This window comes from Bubalus kerabau, chromosome 13 (genome assembly GCF_029407905.1).
Source record: "Bubalus kerabau isolate K-KA32 ecotype Philippines breed swamp buffalo chromosome 13, PCC_UOA_SB_1v2, whole genome shotgun sequence".
NCBI lineage: Eukaryota > Metazoa > Chordata > Mammalia > Artiodactyla > Bovidae > Bubalus > Bubalus kerabau.
In genome coordinates, this window is record NC_073636.1 from 52,090,605 (window position 1) to 52,110,256 (window position 19,652).

Sequence of the window (19,652 nt, forward strand, 5' to 3'; positions counted from 1 at the left end):
ACAATCCTGCAGCTACTTTTGGGAGGTTAAATAATGTACTTGGACCTTTAATTCTTATTTAGTCATCTGTATTATCTCTTAAAAATTATTTTATTGTGGAAAATTTTAAAGTTTTAACGAGTAGAGAGAACAGTATAATGAACCTCAAGTGCTTATCACTCAGCGTTAGTATTTACAGCTCACGGACAATCTTATTTTATCCATCCTCTACTTACTTCCCCAAGATTATTCTGAGGCACATCCCAGATATCCTATCACTTCATTCTCAAGTATTTCAATACAGACAGTATTTCTTAACTTACTCTTGTTGTAAAATTAGCAATGTTTGTGTCCTCATCTTTCTCTTTTCTTCTACTTCTCAACTCTTTTCAGAGTCTGACAAAATTCCAAACTAGAACAATTCAATCCTCTACCACCACACCGTGTAGATTGGGATGACAAATTCTTGGTCTCTCAACCCTGCTGGCTCTTTAGCACTGGTCAACAATTATGCAGACAATATCAGAAAATAGCTTCCATTACCTATAAAAATGTTACAAAAGTTGCCAAAACCCCCAAAGTTCTGATCCTGAGCATAAAGCTCTCATTTCCAATGATGCGTTCATCTAGTGCACATTTATGGAGTGTGAGGACACAGAAATATAAAAAAGCCCTTGCCTTTATGGAAATCTCTGTAGAGTGAAAAAACAGACACATCTATGACTGTGGAGGCACAGATGAGCAAAGGAAGCTGCTATGGGATATGCCCCAGCCTAGTGACAGCTTCTGCCTGCCCTTCTCTCCAGTTCCTCGCTCACAAACCTTGTCACTTCGGCTCTGCTCAAGTCCTAGTAGTTCTGGAAAGTGACTGAACATATCCCTCCCCAACCCTGAACACTGAACTTATGTTTCTTAGGACTTCATGCTGACTCAGGCACCACAGAGCACTCCCTTCTTCTCCCAGGGTGTCCAGGAGCACGGGGGCACACCCTGCCTCCCAGCATCTGGCATGGCTCCTGCTCTCCATTCATGGCTGCCTCTCTGGGTCAGAAGGTGAGCTAAGTGAGTGGATGTTAAAGGCAGTCTAGTGGGTCTTGGCTATGGACATCACAAAAGAGGTCTGCTAGAAAAAGATCTATCTATCTCAGCCAAAGGTGGTGTTCACAGATGGTGTGGATGGGGCTGTCCAGGGGAAAAGGGCCCAGAGGAAACCCAAGGGAACGATGGCACTGTAGAACTGAGAAGGAACAGCCAAAGCTGAAAAGCAGAAGAGAGGAGACTTTTCAGAAGAAGGAATATAATGATCATGATGAAAACCATGAGGTAGGACAAGAAGTTTAAAAGCCAACTGAAATTAAGAAAGATTTACACTTTTTTTATTTTTTGGCTGTGCTGTGCAGCATGTGGGATCTTAGTTCTCCGACAAGGATTGAACGCATGCCCTTTGCACTGGGAACGTGGAGTCTCAATCCCTAGACTGCCAGGGAAGTCCAGATTTATACTTTTAAGTAGTTTAGTTCTAAATGTATTTCATGGCTTTATAATTCTTAAAATCCTTAAGATACAGATATCTAACACCAGGAGCTATGTGTACATATTATTATTATACAATAAATATGACTTGTAGACATGTATCTGACTATCCGTAAGAGCTAAAGAGTGAAAATAGCCCAAGTATCCATCAACAGATGAACAGATAAACAAAAAATGTGGTTTATCCATACAACAGAATACTATTCAGTCTTAAAAAGGAATGAAGTACTAAAACACTAAATATGGTTGCATTTGAAAACACTATGCTAAGTCGAAGAGCCCAGCCACAAATGACCACGTATTACATGATTCAATTTCTATGAAATGCCCAAAACAGGCAAATCTGCAGAGAAAGAAAGTTGACTGGTGGTTGCCAGGGACTAGAGGGAGGAAGAAATGGGAAGGGACTGCATCTGGGTATGGGGTTTCTTTTAGGGGTGATGAAAAGATTCTAAAATGTTCTGTGAATATATTAAAAACCACTAAATTGTGCACTTTAAATGGGTGAATTACATGGTATGTGACTTATATCTCAATAAAGCTGCTACTAAAAAAAAAGTATATCTGAGTCAACAAAAGTTTCATATATCCTTTGCTTAGTGTAGCAATCCTATTAGCACCCATAAACATAACTCTAACATCTAAATGAATGCCCAGTTCTCAATATAAATTCTGTGTTGCCTTCACTTGTGAACACTAGCCTCTTACATAAACCAGCAAATGAAACACCCAGCATGGAGAGGACTTTAATATTAGTTCCACTTTCAATAACAACCTCTGTTGCAGAGCCAGTAACAAGCCAGAATCTCAGCGCCACCACCCACCTTCCCACCTCACACACAATGTCTGTCTGTGCATTCTCTATCCTGAATACCTACCCTCCCAAACTATAGCCGTGGCTGAAGAGGTGAATTCTGCTGACTCGGGGAACATCTAGAATCACCTTCAGAAGGCAAGGGCTAAGGAAGGGGCACAACTTTCAGGAGCACCAACCAGAAACCAGGTACAACTGACCCAACATACCCCCACCCTCTGATACACAGGCCTTTTCAGTCTGGGTGGTTTTTAAAAAATTTTAAACTGAATCTACAAGGATTTTTATAGTTAGTTTCAAACTCCTTCGGTTAGCAGTTGTAGGTTTTGATCTGTTCCTAATTATGGAAAAGAATTCTGGGATCAGTTCAGAGTGAAAGAATTTGAGTTTACCATTACCATTTTTAAAGCACAAATATTTACACAAGTTGCTGAGTAGAGAAATAAATTGCCTCACTTTGCTTTAAATAATGAGAATCAAAGACAAAAAAAGGCTTTTGTCTGCATTGAAAGTCATGCTGAAATTTAACTGAATGGCTTACACTGTACCATTTATACATTTCCCTGTTCTCTTCCTTAAATAAGTCTCTACATTTTAACTAAATCTGTACAGTCTCCAAGTGTGTATTTAAAAGCTAACTACAGTGAAAAAGGCTAAAACTGTGAGGAAAATAAAGCAATAAAGAAAGGTACAGACCCCGCTGTTAAGAACATGCTCACATCTGCCCAGGAAGATACAAGCTCAGTCCTCCACTCAGCACACACCAGATTCAGTCCCCAGTGTGGAAAGAACCAGCACTGATCAGGTTCTTGTATGTAGACACCAAAGGTCCAGCCACATTGTGAAAACTGCAGCTTTTTGTACCAAAGAGCAAAAAGATATATTTTCAAAAGAACTTACCTGTTTCTCAAGGAAAGCCTGGCAAACTAAATGGTGAACATGCCATTATTTATTTTCCGAAGTGCTCCTGAATGCAGCTTTCAGAAGTGGATCTTATTCAAGTGAGTGATCCAGTTCAGGTGAAGAGGACCAAAATATCAGGCAGAAAACCAATATTTCTTTGAGTCTTAAACTTGAAGTGAGTACTTAAAAAAAGTGAGTGTGGGGAAGAGATCCCTCTAGAAGGGAATGACCATTTCAGTGACTTTCAGAGGGTGGAGCAACTGGGCATTGGGAGGAAAAAAAACAACTAGAACTCGGCATTGGCAACAGCACAGCTATCTCCAGCACAAAAGCCTGTTTATACGCACAGAGCCCTCTTTCCAAATGGAAAAAAATATCAGCAACATAAGTCAAGATTGTCACTAAGAATCTTAAAAAATATTAGTCATTTTTCAACTGTAAGAAACAAAGCTTGAAGTTCAATCAGATTTGGAATATAATAAGATATGTCAGTATAAAAACAACTTCAACTTAAAACAAGTCAATAAATTATATTTAAAAATAAAATATTTTACAATTGTATGTGCTCTATAACTTGGCAGTGTTAGCAGATGTTATCAAAATGAAATTGTACTAAGTAGAGAGCATATTCCCTAGGATCAGAGAAACAACCTAACCTTGCTATCCCCACGCCAAATATAGCCAATGGCAGAGAGAATTTCAATACGGCTCCTAAGATGCCTACTACACTTATGTGCAGGAGAAGGCAGTGGCACCCCACTCCAGTACTCTTGCCTGGAAAACCCCATGGATGGAGGAGCCTGGTGGGCTGCAGTCCATGGGGTCTCAAAGTGTTGGACATGACTGAGCGACTTCACTTTCACTTTTCACTTTCATGCATTGGAGAAGGAAATGGCAACCCACTCCAGTGTTCTTGCCTGGAGAATCCCAGGGACGGAGGAGCCTTGTAGGCTGCCGTCTATGGGGTCACAGAGTCGGACGTGACTGAAGTGACTTAGCAGCAACAGCACACCGATGTGCATACCCTGTAAAATCCTCTCCTCTGGAGTGTGAGTGGGTCTGATCTCATCTGATAAGCCCTTTGAAAAGAAGGTCCAGAAGAAGTCAAAGAAAGCTGAAGCTTCAGTAGGTCTGTATCTATTTGTGGTCTTAAATTTTTATGTTCAAATGTTATATAACTGTAATCATGTAACATGTAAAATTTTAAGATATTTTTCCTACTCAGCACAATTTCCTCAGATTCATATAAGCTGTTGTATCAATAGTTTGTTTCTTTTTATTCCTGAATATTATTCCATGATATGTATGTAGTACAGTTCATTTAATCATTCACCTGTTGAAGAATACTTGGGTTTCTTTCAGTTTGGGGCTATTATGAATAAAGCTGCTAAATATTGCTTTACAAGTGTCTGTTTGAACATCAGTTTTTACTTCTCTGGGATAAATGCCCAGGAATATAATTGCTGGGTTAAGTATAGTAAGTGCAAATTAAGTTTTATAAGAAAACACCGAACTATTGATATTTTCCAGAGTGGCTGTACCATCTTACCAGCAATGTATGCATGATCTTATTTCTCTGAACTCTAACATTTGGTGTTATTACTGTTTTAAATTTTAGCCACTTGATAGGTATGTAGTAATATCTCATTCTAATTGTGTGTGTGTGTGTGTGTGTGTGTGTGTGTTTTGCCACACCATGTGGCTTGCCGGATCTTTGTTCTTCAACTAGGGATTGAAGCTGGGGCCTCAGCAGTGGAAGTGTGGAGTCCTAACTACTGGACCACCAGAGAACTCCCCTTCTTGGCTTTAACTTGTATTTCTTGAACAGCTTTTAGTGCTGAACATCTTTCATGTCATTATCTACCATATTTATATCTTCTTTGATAAAATGTCTCCATGTCTTTAGTCCATTTTCTGACTGGACTGCTTTTTAATGTTGCATTTTGAGAATTCATCTTATCTTCTAGATACAAGTCCTTTGTCAACAGTATCTTTTGCAAATATTTTCTCGCAGTATATAGCTTGTTTTTTCATCCTCCTACCAACGTCTTTCACAAAGCAAAGCTTCTGATTTTGATGTGAGCAATTTTTTTTTCCATAGGTCATGTTTTTGTTGTCAAATATGAAAATCTTTTGCCTAGCTTTAGGATATGAAGATGTTCTCCTTTTTTTTTTCCCCTAAGTTTTATAGTTCTACATTTCACACTTAAATCTGTTATCCACACTGAATTAATTTTTGTATAAAATGTAAGGTTTAGGTCAAAGTTCATTTGTCTATGATTATCCAACTGTTCTAGTAGCTTTTTGTTGAAAAGGCTATCCTTCTTCCACTGAACTGACAGCACCTGTCAAAAATCAGTTGGATGTGTTTATGCGGTTCTATTTCTGGGTTCTTTATTCTGTTCTACTGATCTACGTGTCTATCCCTCCAATAATAACCACAATGTCTTGATTACTGTAGCTAAATACTAAGCCTTATTAATATTTCATATAGTAATTCTTCCCACTTTATTCCTCTTTTCAAAACTGTTATAGCTATTTTAGAATCTTTGCTTTTCTTACAAATATTAGAATAAGCTTATCAGTGTTTATAGAAAAAACTTGCTTTTTTTTTAAACTTTAAAAAATTGGGGTAAAAATTAAGATAAAATTTATTAATATTACTTCAACCAGTTTTAAGCATATGATTCAGTAAGCACAGATGCTGCAAAGATTGGAAGAGAGGACAGTATGAACAACTTTGTGTCAGAAAATTTGAAAATATATGAAATAAATTAATATCTAGAAAAAATTATCTTAATGGATGCAGGTAAGAGTATCCAAAATATCCTGTAACTACTGGAATCAGCAGTTAAAAAAGAAAACAAACTCCACAAATAAAACACCAGAATCAAGTGGTTTCAAATAGAGATCGCATACAATTCGAAAGTTATATGATTTTTTTTCCACAAATGAGAGCTAACTTCTCAACTTATAATTAAAGGCTAGTTTGATAACTATAACAAAGACAGGAAAGGAAAATTATGGACTTTCTTACTAAGACAGATACAAAATTCAAATCAAAATATTAGCAAACTGAGTCCAGCAATGGACTAAAGTAAAAATAAAGTAAAAGCAATAAAGCAATAAAGTAAAAAAATAATACAATAAAGAAAAAAATACAATAAAGGAAAAATATAATACAATAAAGCAATAAAGTAAAAAAATAACGCATCATTGCATGTCAGGTTTATTCCAGGAATGCAAATAACTTCCAGGGTCATGGTTTATGCAACAGGACAAGTGGTAGTGCCATTCGCTAGAACCAAGCACAGGGTTTGGGGCTAAGATTACAAGAATGACTCCCTGAGTACAGGGAGCTTATGAGTGGCCAGGTAGAAATGTCTAGGCAGCAATCAAGAACACTTGTTTGGTGTTCAAGTATAAGCAGGGCTGAAGACAGAGTACTGAGAATTACCAGTTCAGAAGTGGTACAGTAAGTCTTATGTGTGGGATAAAGACAGAGAACCATGACCTGAATCCCAGACAGCCCTAATTTTTTAAAAGATTCCTTAAAAAGACAGACCAGAGAATGAGGGAAAGAAGGACCAGGAAGGCAAGAAGGATAGTGACTCAAATCATGCAATGAGAAGGAAAAGGGGACTAAAGAATTCAGTCACTGGAGTCTACTGTGACAGGCAACTTCAGGATGTGGTGAAGGAAGAAGTTGGACTGATGGGTGAATGGATACTAGAAACAGGGAGTGTGGTCAATGTTTACAAGAAGGCTAGTTGGAAAGGGAAGCAGACAGTGTGACAGAACAAAGGAAAAAGTAGATTGGAGGATAAATCTATAGATCACCTAGATAGGAAGAGAAAACAGAGTGGTGAGTAAAATTACAATGCTGAGCCTGTCCCCCACCCTCCAAAAAGGAAAAGAGTGACTGTTCTTCAGTTACAGTCTCAAGGTGTGAACACACACCCACCAGAACTAGACTTCAAGCCCATCCCAACTGATCAGTGCAGACGTGCTTCACTAGACAGTGCCACTGAAAGCTGGCAAGTATCCACAGCCCCAGTCCAGCGACCATACTCCCACAGCTAAAGGTAAACCAACTGTTCAAAGTTCACCCTTCCCAAATTCCACCTTTCCCCAAAAGGAAAGGGGTTAAAGCAGAAAGCACGAAGGCAAGGCCCCAAAGACACAATGGCAGATGGTTATAAAGAGCAAAAATGGGGCCAGGAGTGCACTAGGCCCATGGGAACAGAGAAAAGGAGCAGGCTGGTAGCAGCAGTGGCTGCAGCAGCCAATAAGAACCCTCAGACCTACCCTTTCAGGTCACGGTACAAAGAACCTGACATGGAGACGCTATAGGAACAAGCCAGGGCTCAAACCCGCATCTGTCTGACTATAGACCTAAACTCTTAAGGTGACCTTAAACACTGTCCCACACTGTCCCCATTACCCTCCATCCTATCCTCCTTTAAACTCCAAGAGCATCTGGGGTTCTCTTCATATGGCACTTTCTACACTTCAGCTTTCACTGGTTATATTTGTTTGCTTCACTTATAGCCACCTTAGTCATTCCAGAATTGAAGCTCTTTGTGTAGCTCTACAGGCTTTTAAGTGGCAAGTCCTCAAGAAATGAATGAGAAGAAATGAAGAAATGAATAGTTGTAATTACCAAATCTGTTATACACCAACTTGCTTTCAAAAGTGCTTATAAATTTCCTTCATAAGTGATTTAAGCTAGCTCCACTACAATCTTCTTTATGGTCTGTGCTCAGCACTCCTTTATCACAGATATCACAAAGGCAAAGCAGCATTAATACTGTACATCTCATTTACAGTTAAGTTACACATTAGTGAATTTAAGTCTCCACTACAGAGATTTCACCATCTTTGTAAGATGTAAAAGTACTTCTTACCTGAATTTTGATGGGCCAGGTGAAATTACTGACATAAACAAAGAAAGTGATATTTGGGTGGTTGCGAAAATCAAACTTCTCATTAGAGAAACTATCTTTGTACTCCTTAATGTTGGTTTTTGAAACAACAGGCATCTCTTCTCCAGCTTGGGTTCCAGCTGTTAGAAAGAATAGAATGAAATAAAGAGAATTTTTTTTTTTGGAGCAGAATCTGCCCTCACTTATAATAATGATAGTAGTTAGAATTTATTAAACACTGTGTTCCAGAAATAGCACTTAACAACTCAATCTCATTTAATTCTAACAATTATTATCCTCCTCATTTACACATCAGAAAACGTAGGTTCAGGAAAATTAAGAAACTGATTCAGATCACACAGCTAGGAAGAGTTTGGATTTAAAGCTGGGTAGGCTGATATACAAGCCTGTGCCCTCAACCCAAATGGTTTTACCAGGAACCCCTACAACTTCTCCCACAGAAAAAGACGACAGTAATTTTGAAGCAATGGCATTCACTCTGCCCACTTCACCTGCTTTGAATTTACCCACTTAAACCTGTTTGGCAGTGCTCCAGATCCCCCATACAAGGGACACAGATTCAGCCATCACTTCCTAACTAGCAGTGACCTTAAGTCTCAACACTAGCAGTGAGGAAGGAGTTTTAGGGGTCACTCAATCCCTTCTGCTACCAACTACAACTGACTTTAAATCCCCCTGACCTGATATAAACTCATCCTATTCCCAAGTAGTCCTTCAGCATTCAATAGTGTCCCTCAGCCAGGAATTCTAGCGTTTATAAAGACTCATTAAACAGGCTTTTCCCATGGCTGGAGTCCGACTGTCATTGGAAATCAATCACATGTTCAGGGATGCTACCTTTCTCCAAAGAAAGACTCTGACATGATAAACACAAAGTGATGTGCAAAGTAATGTTTTTATTTGGTTTCAGTCTAACTGGTCATATTTTGACCAAAAGACAGTATTGTGACAGTAATAATGATGATGAAACATAATTACCATTTGATGAGAATTTACCATGTTTCTAGCACTACACTGAGTACTTCATTTATTATCTCATTTAATCCTCAGGATATTCTACATGGCTGGGTATTTTTATTATCTCATTTCATACTTGAGGAAACTGGCTCAGAAAGCATAGTTGAAGTAACAGGCAGAATTCAAATCCAGGTCCACTGAGCTATTTCTTAATTACTGTATCAGGGCCACCTCTTCTTTCTTTAGTAGATTTTGTGCCCAGCAGATCTTCTTTGGTAAATCACAGTAAGGTAAACAAGACAGCAAAAGCTTTGCTCATAAAGCTTTATTTAATTCCCAAAGCACATTTTTCTCTGAACCCACTAAAATCTGATTCTGTTAAAAGTGTTGCACTTTTCACTTCTGAAGCATGGATGATAATGGTAGTGCCAGAGCAGTGGCTAAAGCAATGATATTAATGGTGTTAGCCAGGTGAGGTAGTGAGCACGTACTGGTCTTGATACCATGGCAGGCACTGACAGGTACAGCTGAATTTAATCTACACAACTGCAGGAGATAAGTAGTATTACTTTCTTTTTAAGATGAAAAATCCTACGGGTCTAGAGATAGGTTTTAGATGCTTGCTCAAGGTTTTCCAGCTAATAACTAGCAAAGGGTTAGGTTTCAAATCCATCTGTCTGTCTCCACAGCCCCTTTTCTCAACTCTTTCTCAATCAATTATCTCCACTTGGAAGGTCTTCTCTAGGTGTGTCTTTACCTGAGAAGCTGGCAGCCCAGGTGATGTTGAGGTTGAAGTTTTTGGAGGCATTGATGAACATGTCCAAATCCCTGTTTTGCTGGTGAGATGTACAAATAATTAGAAAATTAATTACTGTAATAGTTTCTTGGTTTTAAAGCGGTAGTTCAATTTTACTCCTCTCAACTTTCTTAGTTACAAATAAAATTTTTAATGTCTTAAGAGAAACTCAACGTTTAAAAGATAGCAAAATTTTTAACCTTAAGATAAGCAATATACCCCAAACAAGTTTCATTTCCCTCCCATAAAAGTAGGAGATTTAATGCTTTATCAAATGCCAAACTCTATGAAAAAGTATCTTTTAAAAAAAGACCCTCACCAGAGCACAATGACCTACATCCTGTGACCCATATAAGGGGAATCAGTCTCTTAAGGATCCTTTGGGCAGCCTTTTCCAAATGTCTGGAGAGTAAGACACTTGAGCAACTGTCATTTATAAATCAAATCTATGTACTTCTGAACCCATAGATTAAATACAGTGTAAAGTTCTCCAAAATGGAAATGGTTTTTAAGAAACAGCACATTAAGCTGAAATAAACTAAATTTTAACCTTTCTTTTTTTTAATTTTAAAACTTTTGATTGTCTTCACCCATGATTAAGAACATTTTTCTCTCACTAAAAATACTATTTCAAGAGAAATGACAAAATATGCTTTATTATCTTTGAAAACTTTGTATACCACTTAGAGATACAGCAATTTGAAGAGCTAGTTTAATTTATTTTGACTCTTGGTTTTAATGACTGAAAAAGGTATCTTTGAGGAATGTTCTGGGCCACCTGGAAAAAGAGCACTGTCAGCTATGCTAGGGAAATCATGATACTAATTTTTAGTTTTCCCTAAAACTTGGCTAATAAATCTCTTTCTTGGGGTCAAAAAACTGTTGTTCCAAATGAGTCAGATGTTGTATTTTGTATTTTTGAATGCAATCTTGCTGAAATTCTTCACACTGAAAAATTTTAAAATGGGTTAGAAAATAAAGGTTTTAAAAAGCATTCTTTTGATAGTTTTTCAGCATAAAAATTATAACAATGGAAGCATTCCCAAACAGCTATTTTCAAAACATGATTTCCAAACCAGAAGTTCCTCTCATAAAGCAGTTACCTTCTCATTTATTGATAAAGCCTCACCATCCTCTTGAAGGGACAGCTTAAGTGTATATCTATATATTTGGCCATGTTGCGGCAGGTAGGATCTTAGTTCCCTGACCAGGTAATTACTAGCAATTACTTCTTTCCATGGAAAGGATTAATAAACTTGAAATCCTGGTGCTTTTGTAAAAAACAAGACATATACACTGTATAACTCTGGAATATAAAAACAAATCTTACTTTCATTTAATTGTAAACATCCCATGCAGGACTTCATTTTTCTACTGATTTATTTATTTCTTAAATTTAACCATGCTTGCTGATAACATTTGTTATCAAAGGAATATACTTTGGCTCATTATCATATTGTTTTCCATGTATTGTTATATTTATCATATTTTTGTAATGGTAAATGGCTTTGTGTATATTGATAATAAGAAGCCTCCAAGGAAGCACCTAAATAATTTATCATCAAGTTTAGTAAAATTTCATTATGTACCAGAGTAGGTATTACAGGACTTTACATCTCATTGAAGAAATCATATAGGTGTGTGTTCATGTTCTAGACACTTCACTTTTAAATGTCACACTGTGTTGGCTCCCTTTTACTTCTAGGTAACACTTTATGGCATGCTGGGGTTCACCATTAACAACAGACATAAAAATATTTTTTAAACAGTTATTTAGTAGTAATTTCAATTATTTCTGGCTGACTTCTTATGGGGCAACTAAGCCTTCACTGTTTTAACCTCCTAATGAGGCTAAGAACTCATTCTGGGAGCTTAAGTGTTACCTCTGCCTGCATCACTGGTATTAATTTCTATTTTAAAGCAGGAAAATTGGGTTCTGCCACTGCCCCACTAACAAGAAAGTTCCCCTTGCAGTCTCCTCTCCTTTCCTGTATGGGGCTGTGATGAGCTGATGGATAAACCAAATATGTGTGGAGTCAATTTCAGTCTGTCTATCAGACCATGGTAAATATTAACAACACCATTCTTACCTTTTAACTAGAAAGGAAATAAGATGCAGAGTCTAACACTTCTTTCCTGTACCTCTAAACATTATCCTGTGGACTCCACTCTGGAGACCACTGCTAAGGCAGTGCTTCTATCCATAATAACCAAGGAAAAGATCCACACAAATTCAAAACAAAGTAAGAAGACTTTTATGTCTTACTTCATCGGGTGTCGCCACAAAATTGATGGCTGTGTAATAGCGGTCATCTTCCTGGGACAGGCTAAAGGTGAACTGATAGTCAATAAGAAGAGTATCTATGGAAAGAAAGAAACGTGTATTTAAAAACTGAAACAAAACACAGTATGTCTCTGGAGATAGAGATTGATTTTCTCATAAATATTCAATAGCCAGGGAAGTACTTTTAGCAAAGTTGTGAGCGATAATGTTTTGTTTGAGTTAACCCACCAAAACCTCCTTGTATTATGACCCTGGTTGAGATTTTAGGCTCCCACCAAACTTACCTATAAATATTAATTGATCATCTATTCATGCTTAAAGATACAAAGCTATAAATTAATGGTATAAAAGAAATCAAAACTCCATGTAAAAATGGTTGACTCCAGGTCCAGGGCAAGGAATACCTGTCTCAGTTAACTTATTCTAGAAAGCAAGGAAGCATTCAAAGACTAATGTAGCAAAAGCACAGAGGTTGAAATTGAGCCTACTGGCTAAACATGGTATAATTTAATTCTAAAAAGTATTGCACAACTCAACAACTTGATTTGAAAATGGGCAAAAGCCTTGAATAGATATTTCTCCAAAGATATACAAATTGCTAATAAACTCATGAAAGGGTACTTACTTAACATCATTGATCATTAGAGAAATACAAATCAAAACCACAATGAGATATCATATCATCTATAGTAGAACGGCTACTACCAAAGTGTTGGTGAGGATGTGGAGAGATTGGAACTGTCGTGTACTACTAGTGGGAATGATATACCTACTCTGAAAAACAGTATGATGGTTCCTCAAAAAATTAAAAATAGAATTACTGAATGATCCAGCAATTCCACTTCTGAGTATATACCAAAAAAACAGAAAGGAGGATGCTGAAGGGCTATTCGTACAACCATGTTCATAGCAGTCGAAGAAATTATAGCCCAATAGTGGAAGCAATCCAAATGTCCATCAAAAGAAACATGGATAAACAAAATGTGGTATATACAACGGAATATCACTCTCAGTCTCAAAGAGAAAGGAAATTCTGACACATGCAACAACATGAATGAACCTTGAAGACATTATGCTAAATGAGATAAATAAATAAACAAGAAGACAAATACTGTGTAATTCCACTTATATGAGGTACCCAGGTACCAAATTCATAGAAAGTAAAATGGTGATTGCTAGTGGGTAGGGTAAGAGGGGAATGGGGAGTTGTTTACAAGTTTATATTTCACTACTCAAAAGATGGCCAAATGATTTTCCAAAGTGGAAAACCATTTTATATTCTCACAAAAACTTTATAAGGGTTTTGATTTCTCCACATCACTGCTATTGGCTTTTATTTTTCAAGACAGAAATATATTAAATGTACTAGATTACAAAAAATTAATTGATGTGGTTTCAGGTTCCACACTATAAACTAACCTCTAAGAAATGATCAGCTGCCTGGTTTTGGTACAGTATCAAAGGATAACATCCATGAGTTCAGTTCAGTCACTCAGTCATGTCCGACTCTGAGACCCCATGAACTGCAGCACGCCAGGCCTCCCTGTCCATCACCAACTCCCGGAGTTTACTCAAACTCATGTCCATTGAGTCAGTGATGCCATCCAACAATCTCATCCTCTGTCACCTCCTTCTCCTCCTGTCTTCAATCTTTCCCAGGATCAAGATCTTTTCCAATGAGTTGGCTGTTTGAATCAGGTGGCCAAAGTATTGGAGCTTCAACTTCAGCATCAGTCCTTCCAATGAGTATTCAGGGTTGATTTCCTTTAAGGTTGACTGGTTTGATCTCCTTGCTGTCCAAGGGACTCTCAAAGAGTCTTCTCCAGCACCACAGTTCGAAAACATCAATTCTTTGGCACTCTGCCTTCTTTATCATCCAGTTCTCGTACCTGTACATGACTACTTGAAAGACCATAGCCTTGACTATACAGATCTTTGCCAGCAAAGTGATGTCTTTGCTTTTTAATACACTGTCTAGGTTTGTTGCAGCTTTCCTGCCAAGAAGAAAGTGTCTTCTAATTTCATGGCTGCAGTCACCACCTACAATGATTTAATAGCCCAGGAAGAGGAAATTTGTCATTGTTTCCATTTTTTCCCTATTTGTTTGCCATGAAGTGATGGGACCTCATGCCATGATCTTAGTTTTTTTTTTAACACTGAGTTTTAAGCTGGCCTTTTCACTCTCCTCTTGTACCCTCATCAAGAGGTTCTTTAGTTCCTCTTCACTTTCCCCCATTAAAGTGGTATCATCTGCATATCTAAGGTTGTTGACATTTCTCCTGGCAATCTTGATTCCAGCTTGTGATTTATCCAGCCCTGCATCTCCTATGATGTGCTCTGCCTGTAAGTTACATAAGCAGATGACAGTAAACAGCCTTGTCATACTCCTTTCTCAATTTTGAACCAGTCAGTTGTTCCATATGTGGTTCTGTTGTTTCTTGAGCCACATACACGTTTCTCAGGAGACAGGTAAGATGGTCTGGTATTCCCATCTCTTTAAGAGTTTTCCAGTTTGTAATGATTCACGCTGTCAAAGACTTTAGTGTAGTCAATGAAACAGAGGCAGGTGTTTTTCAGCAATTTCCTTGCTTTCTCTATGATCCAGCAAATGCTGGCAATTTCATCTCTGGTTCCTCCATTTTCTAAACCCAGCTTGAATATCAGGAAGTTCTCAGTTCATGTAATACTGAATCCTAGCTTGAAGGATTCTGAGCATAATCTTACTTATAATCTTGCATTCGAAATAAGTGCAATTGTCCAGTAGTTTGAACATTCTTTAGTACTGCTCTTCTTGGGAATTGGATCACCTCTTCCAGTCGTGTGGCCACTGCTGGGTTTTCCAAATTTGCTGACATATTGAGTACAACACCTTTATAGCATCATCTTTTAAGATTTTAAATAACTCACTGGAATTCCATCACCTCCAGTAGCTTTCTCTATTGCCATCAGTGCTTCCTAAGGCCCAGTTGACTTCACACTCCAGAAAGTCTAGCTCTGGGTGAGTGACCACACCATCTGGGTCATTAAGATCTTTTTTGTACAGTTCTTCTGTGTATTCTTGCCACCTCTTCTTGATCTCATCTGCTTCTATTAGATCTTTACCGTTTCTGTCCTTAACTGTGCCCATCTTTGGATGAAATGTCCCTTTGATATTTCCATTTTTCTTAAAGAGCCTCTGGTCTTCCCTTTCTGCTGTCTTCCTCTATTCCTTTGCATTGTTCATTGAAGAAGGCCTTCTTGTTTCTCCTTGCTATTCTCTGGAACTCTGCAGTAAGTTTGGTGTCCCTTTTTCCTTTTCCTTCCTCAGCTATTTTTTAAAGCATCCTCAGACAACCACTTTGCCTTCCTGCATTTGATTTTTGGGGGGATGTTTTATTTGCTGCCTCCTGTACAATATTCTGAACCTCTGTCCATACCTCTTCAGGCACTCTGTTTACTAGATTTAATCCCTTGAATCTATTCCTCACCTTCACTGTATATTCATAGGGGATCTGATTTAAGTTGTACCTGACTAGCCTAGTGGTTTTCCCCACTTTTTAGTTTAAGCCTGAATTTTGCTGTAAGAAGCTGATCTGAGCCACAGTCAGCTCCAAGTCTTGTTTTTTCTGACTGTATACAGCTTTTCCATCTTTGGCTACAAATAATGTAATCAATCTGTACTAACCATTTGGTGATGTCCATGTGTAAAGTCATCTTGTGTGTTGTTGAAAACAGGTGTTTGATATGATCAGTGTGCTCTCTTGGCAGAATTCTGTTAGCCTTTGCCTTGCTTCACTTTGTACTCCAAAGCCAAACCTGCCTGTTACTCTAAGCATCTCTTGACTTCCTACTTTCGCACTTCAATCTTCTATGATGAATAGGACATCTGGTCAAGACTCCGCAATCCAATGCAGGTGGCATGGGTTCGAGCCCTGGTCCTGCATGCCGAATGGTGCATCAGAAACAACAACAAAAAACCACTCTGTCCTTTTCAACTATATCTGGTTGGGCCAGGTTTTGTGTGTGTGTGTGTGTGTACTTGAACCAAAGAGACACAGCGCAACAGACTGAATGCAGAAGCAGATATAAGAATCCGGTTTACTTCTATTAAGCCGCAGTACTGGCTTTTGATTTCAATAATATTAGGGGTATATCTCACTGTGGTTTTAACACACATATCCCAAATGTCTAATAATGTTACCTATTTTTTCATGTGCTTATTGGCAATTCATTTATCTTCTTTGGTGAAATGTCTTTTCAAATCTTTGCCTGTTTTTAACTGACACTGTCCCCTTATTCAGTTGTAAGAGTTCTTTATATATTCTGAACATAAATTTTTAATCAAAGATATGCTTTGTAAACATTTTCCTTAGTCTGTAGGTTGTTTTTAGTTGCTTAGTTTTTAAATGGTATTTTTTAAAACACAGGTTTAGTCCCAAATCAAATTTTTTTTCTTTTATGAATTGTGATTATATGCAAGGTCATGAAGTTTTTCTCTCGTTTTTTCTAGAAAAAACACATTTATTAAGTTCTAGGTGGATGTGAATTTTGAAGGGATGCTATTTAAACCCAGATGGTATGGGTATACAATCATAGTAGAATATGAAAACATTAGCTCATTTTTCTCTGGTTCCATAATCTGGCCTAGTATGTAGATTCTCATATAGGAAGAAAATGCACTTATCTACAAGGATCTGGTTTAGCATGCATTGTTAGTCATTAGACATTTTATTTTACATATTAATTCCTAAAGAGGTGGTTAACACAAATCAGTTTCAGAGAGAATGATAACTTCAACTATATTTTTAGAATTCTGTTTATGGTCAATCCTAAAATATGAAATATGATGACCCCCCCCAAGCAGATAATGGCAAATGAAATAAGGTTTCAAAAGAATACAAATAAGGAAAGCCAGAGATGTTTATCTCTGTACTCTTCTCTGATAACTGCTACAGACATATTAATATAATCCACAACCAGACTTAAAGCAGCTTAAAATAATGTTCACATATGAGTTAAATTTAGTAGAATATGACACATCAAATTAAGAGCCACTTCCAAGGGTGGTTACTATATTCCTATAGCACCTACCATTCTCAAACCATATTAAAGAAAATAATGAAGTTTTATTGAATTACTTTCCTTCTAGACAAAGAAGAACTGCAAAAACACTTACAATAACACGTTCCTTTGAGAGGGTTTCCTTGGTATCGATTTTCTACCTCACATCTAGAGGGAAAAAATGAAGATTATTTTCTATTGTTATCTATATTCAATAGTGAATCTACATTCACTTTAAAATCAAGCAGGTCCTTGTATATAAACTATACTTTTTGAGTCAGTACAATTACATTCTTCACTGTTGCTCAAATCAGATGGACTAACAAGAGTCTGCATTCATTTTCAATGTTGACTGCCAAGCAGTTCACACCACCAACAACCAATAAACATTTACTAAAGCATATAAGATAAATTCAAATAAAATAAAATTTAGATCTTATTTTTTACATTGAAAACACATTTTCACTTTTGTATGGACAAATAGTCTTCTAAAAGTGCAGTTAAAGCACTTTTCAAATCGATTTACCTGTGGTTAGTTGCTAATAAAGTTGTAAGCGTTTATCCATCTTGGAATGTGTACGTGTGGATAAGACTGTGACAAAGGCAAACTGTTTAGATGAGACTATGCCAAAAGATGTAAATAGTGGCTGAGTGAAAGAAAAACTTATCTTACATATGTTTTTCTCCTAGGGCCATCTAGCTCTCAGTTTTTATTACTGCAATAAAATCAGGGCTGTTATTGAAAAATAAATACATAAATAAAAATAATTTTTTTCATATATTCATTTCTCACATTTCCTGTTCTCCACAGATATATTGAACCTGTTCTTTAAACACAAGTGAGAGAACTCTTGGATATGGTTCACCAGTCTGGAGAAAAAGAGTTCTAGTCAAAAAGGATTATTAATTTCCCCATAAATATCATCCATGAACATCAGTAAAACCCAAGCTCCCACTTAACAAAATGATTCAGGAAGGCACAATAGCTAGGAACCATGATGAAAGGAGAGGAAAGCTTGAGTTAAGCACTTTTCCCAAATAAATAATTCAAGGATGTTTTATGTCTTTTTATCTAGTATTACCAGCACTTGTTTATATCTAAAATTTCCTAAAAAGAAAATCTTTCACTGAACCTACACCTCATTTCTTCATTGTATACCATTAACAGAAGGCAGGGGTGGTTAAATTTGCTCTATTACATTTTTGTGTTTAAAGGAACCTAGATTTAAAAACTAAATTTAATCTCTGATTAGACTTTTCTTTATGTATTGGCTTTTGCTGCTGCTGCTAAGTCACTTCAGTCGTGTCCGATTCTACGCGACCCCATAGACGGCAGCCCACCAGGCTCCCCCGTCCCTGGGATTCTCCAGGCAAGAACACTGGAGTGGGTTGCCATTTCCTTTTCTAGCACAAAAACAGGAAACATATGAGCAATTTCCTCCTGAATGCCACTATCAAAGTCTGAATCACTGGTGACGTTACTAGCATTTTTTAAGAAAAACAAAATTTACCGGTGACTATCTGCTTATATAAAGCTGAAACTCCAGTACTTTGGCCACCTCATGGGAAGAGTTGACTCACTGGAAAAGACTCTGATGCTGGGAGGGATTGGGGGCAGGAGGAAAAGGGGAAGACAGAGGATGAGATGGCTGGATGGCATCACCGACTCGATGGACGTGAGTTTGAGTGAACTCCGGGAGTTGGTGATGGACAGGGAGGCCTGGCGTGCTGCGATTCATGGGGTCGCAAAGGGTCGGACACGACTGAGCAACTGAACTGAACTGAACTGATCTGCTTATATCAGGTCAATGTTTTGATACTATTAAACATTTTTCTCAAGTCTCTGCTTGAGAGAATGAGTGAAACTACAACTTGTTTCATGAGGTTTTCTGATGAGGCAGAGAGAAAATGAGGAACAATCTCTCATTTTAACTCACCAGGACACTAAAAATAATTATCACTAAAAACAACTCACTATTGACAGATGGGGGAAATGGGGCTTAACACAGTTAAATGATTTGCTTCTACAGCACCCTAGTCAGTTGGAGGCACAGCCAGGGTGAATCTCCAAATCTGCCTGATGCTGTTTGCATCTTCATGGATGGGGACCCCAAACTCTTCCCTGGATGATGTTTGATATATATCACTAAGGAAAATGCTAGAACAGGGAGGGATGTGTTAAAAGCAAGAGGAACTCACTACAATTAGACAACCAAAATGCTAAATAAAATCTTGTCCTGGAATACTAGTTCTTCCAACTCTATCTTTTAAGAAAATCTCCTGACATGACAAAAATAGAGCCTTTACTGAAAAGACTAATCCAAATCAGCAACCCAGGAATTGTAAGTGTCACTCAAATATGAAAATGTGATTTAAAGAGCCATTAAGGACTTACTGCTA

General features: G+C 37.6%; 1 protein-coding gene across 2 annotated transcripts in view; it reads right to left on the reverse strand.

The window, feature by feature from the left end:
- ATRN (attractin) overlaps positions 1-19,652 on the reverse strand; it is a 189,079-nt gene that overhangs the window by 49,374 nt on the left and 120,053 nt on the right. For both annotated transcript variants that reach the window (XM_055544325.1, XM_055544326.1), the window contains exons 21-24: positions 17,368-17,420; positions 12,195-12,289; positions 9,890-9,968; positions 8,137-8,294 (exon numbers count right to left, since the gene is read on the reverse strand). In XM_055544325.1, the coding sequence (XP_055400300.1) occupies positions 8,137-8,294; positions 9,890-9,968; positions 12,195-12,289; positions 17,368-17,420 (385 nt within the window). The remainder of the gene's footprint in view (positions 1-8,136; positions 8,295-9,889; positions 9,969-12,194; positions 12,290-17,367; positions 17,421-19,652) is intronic.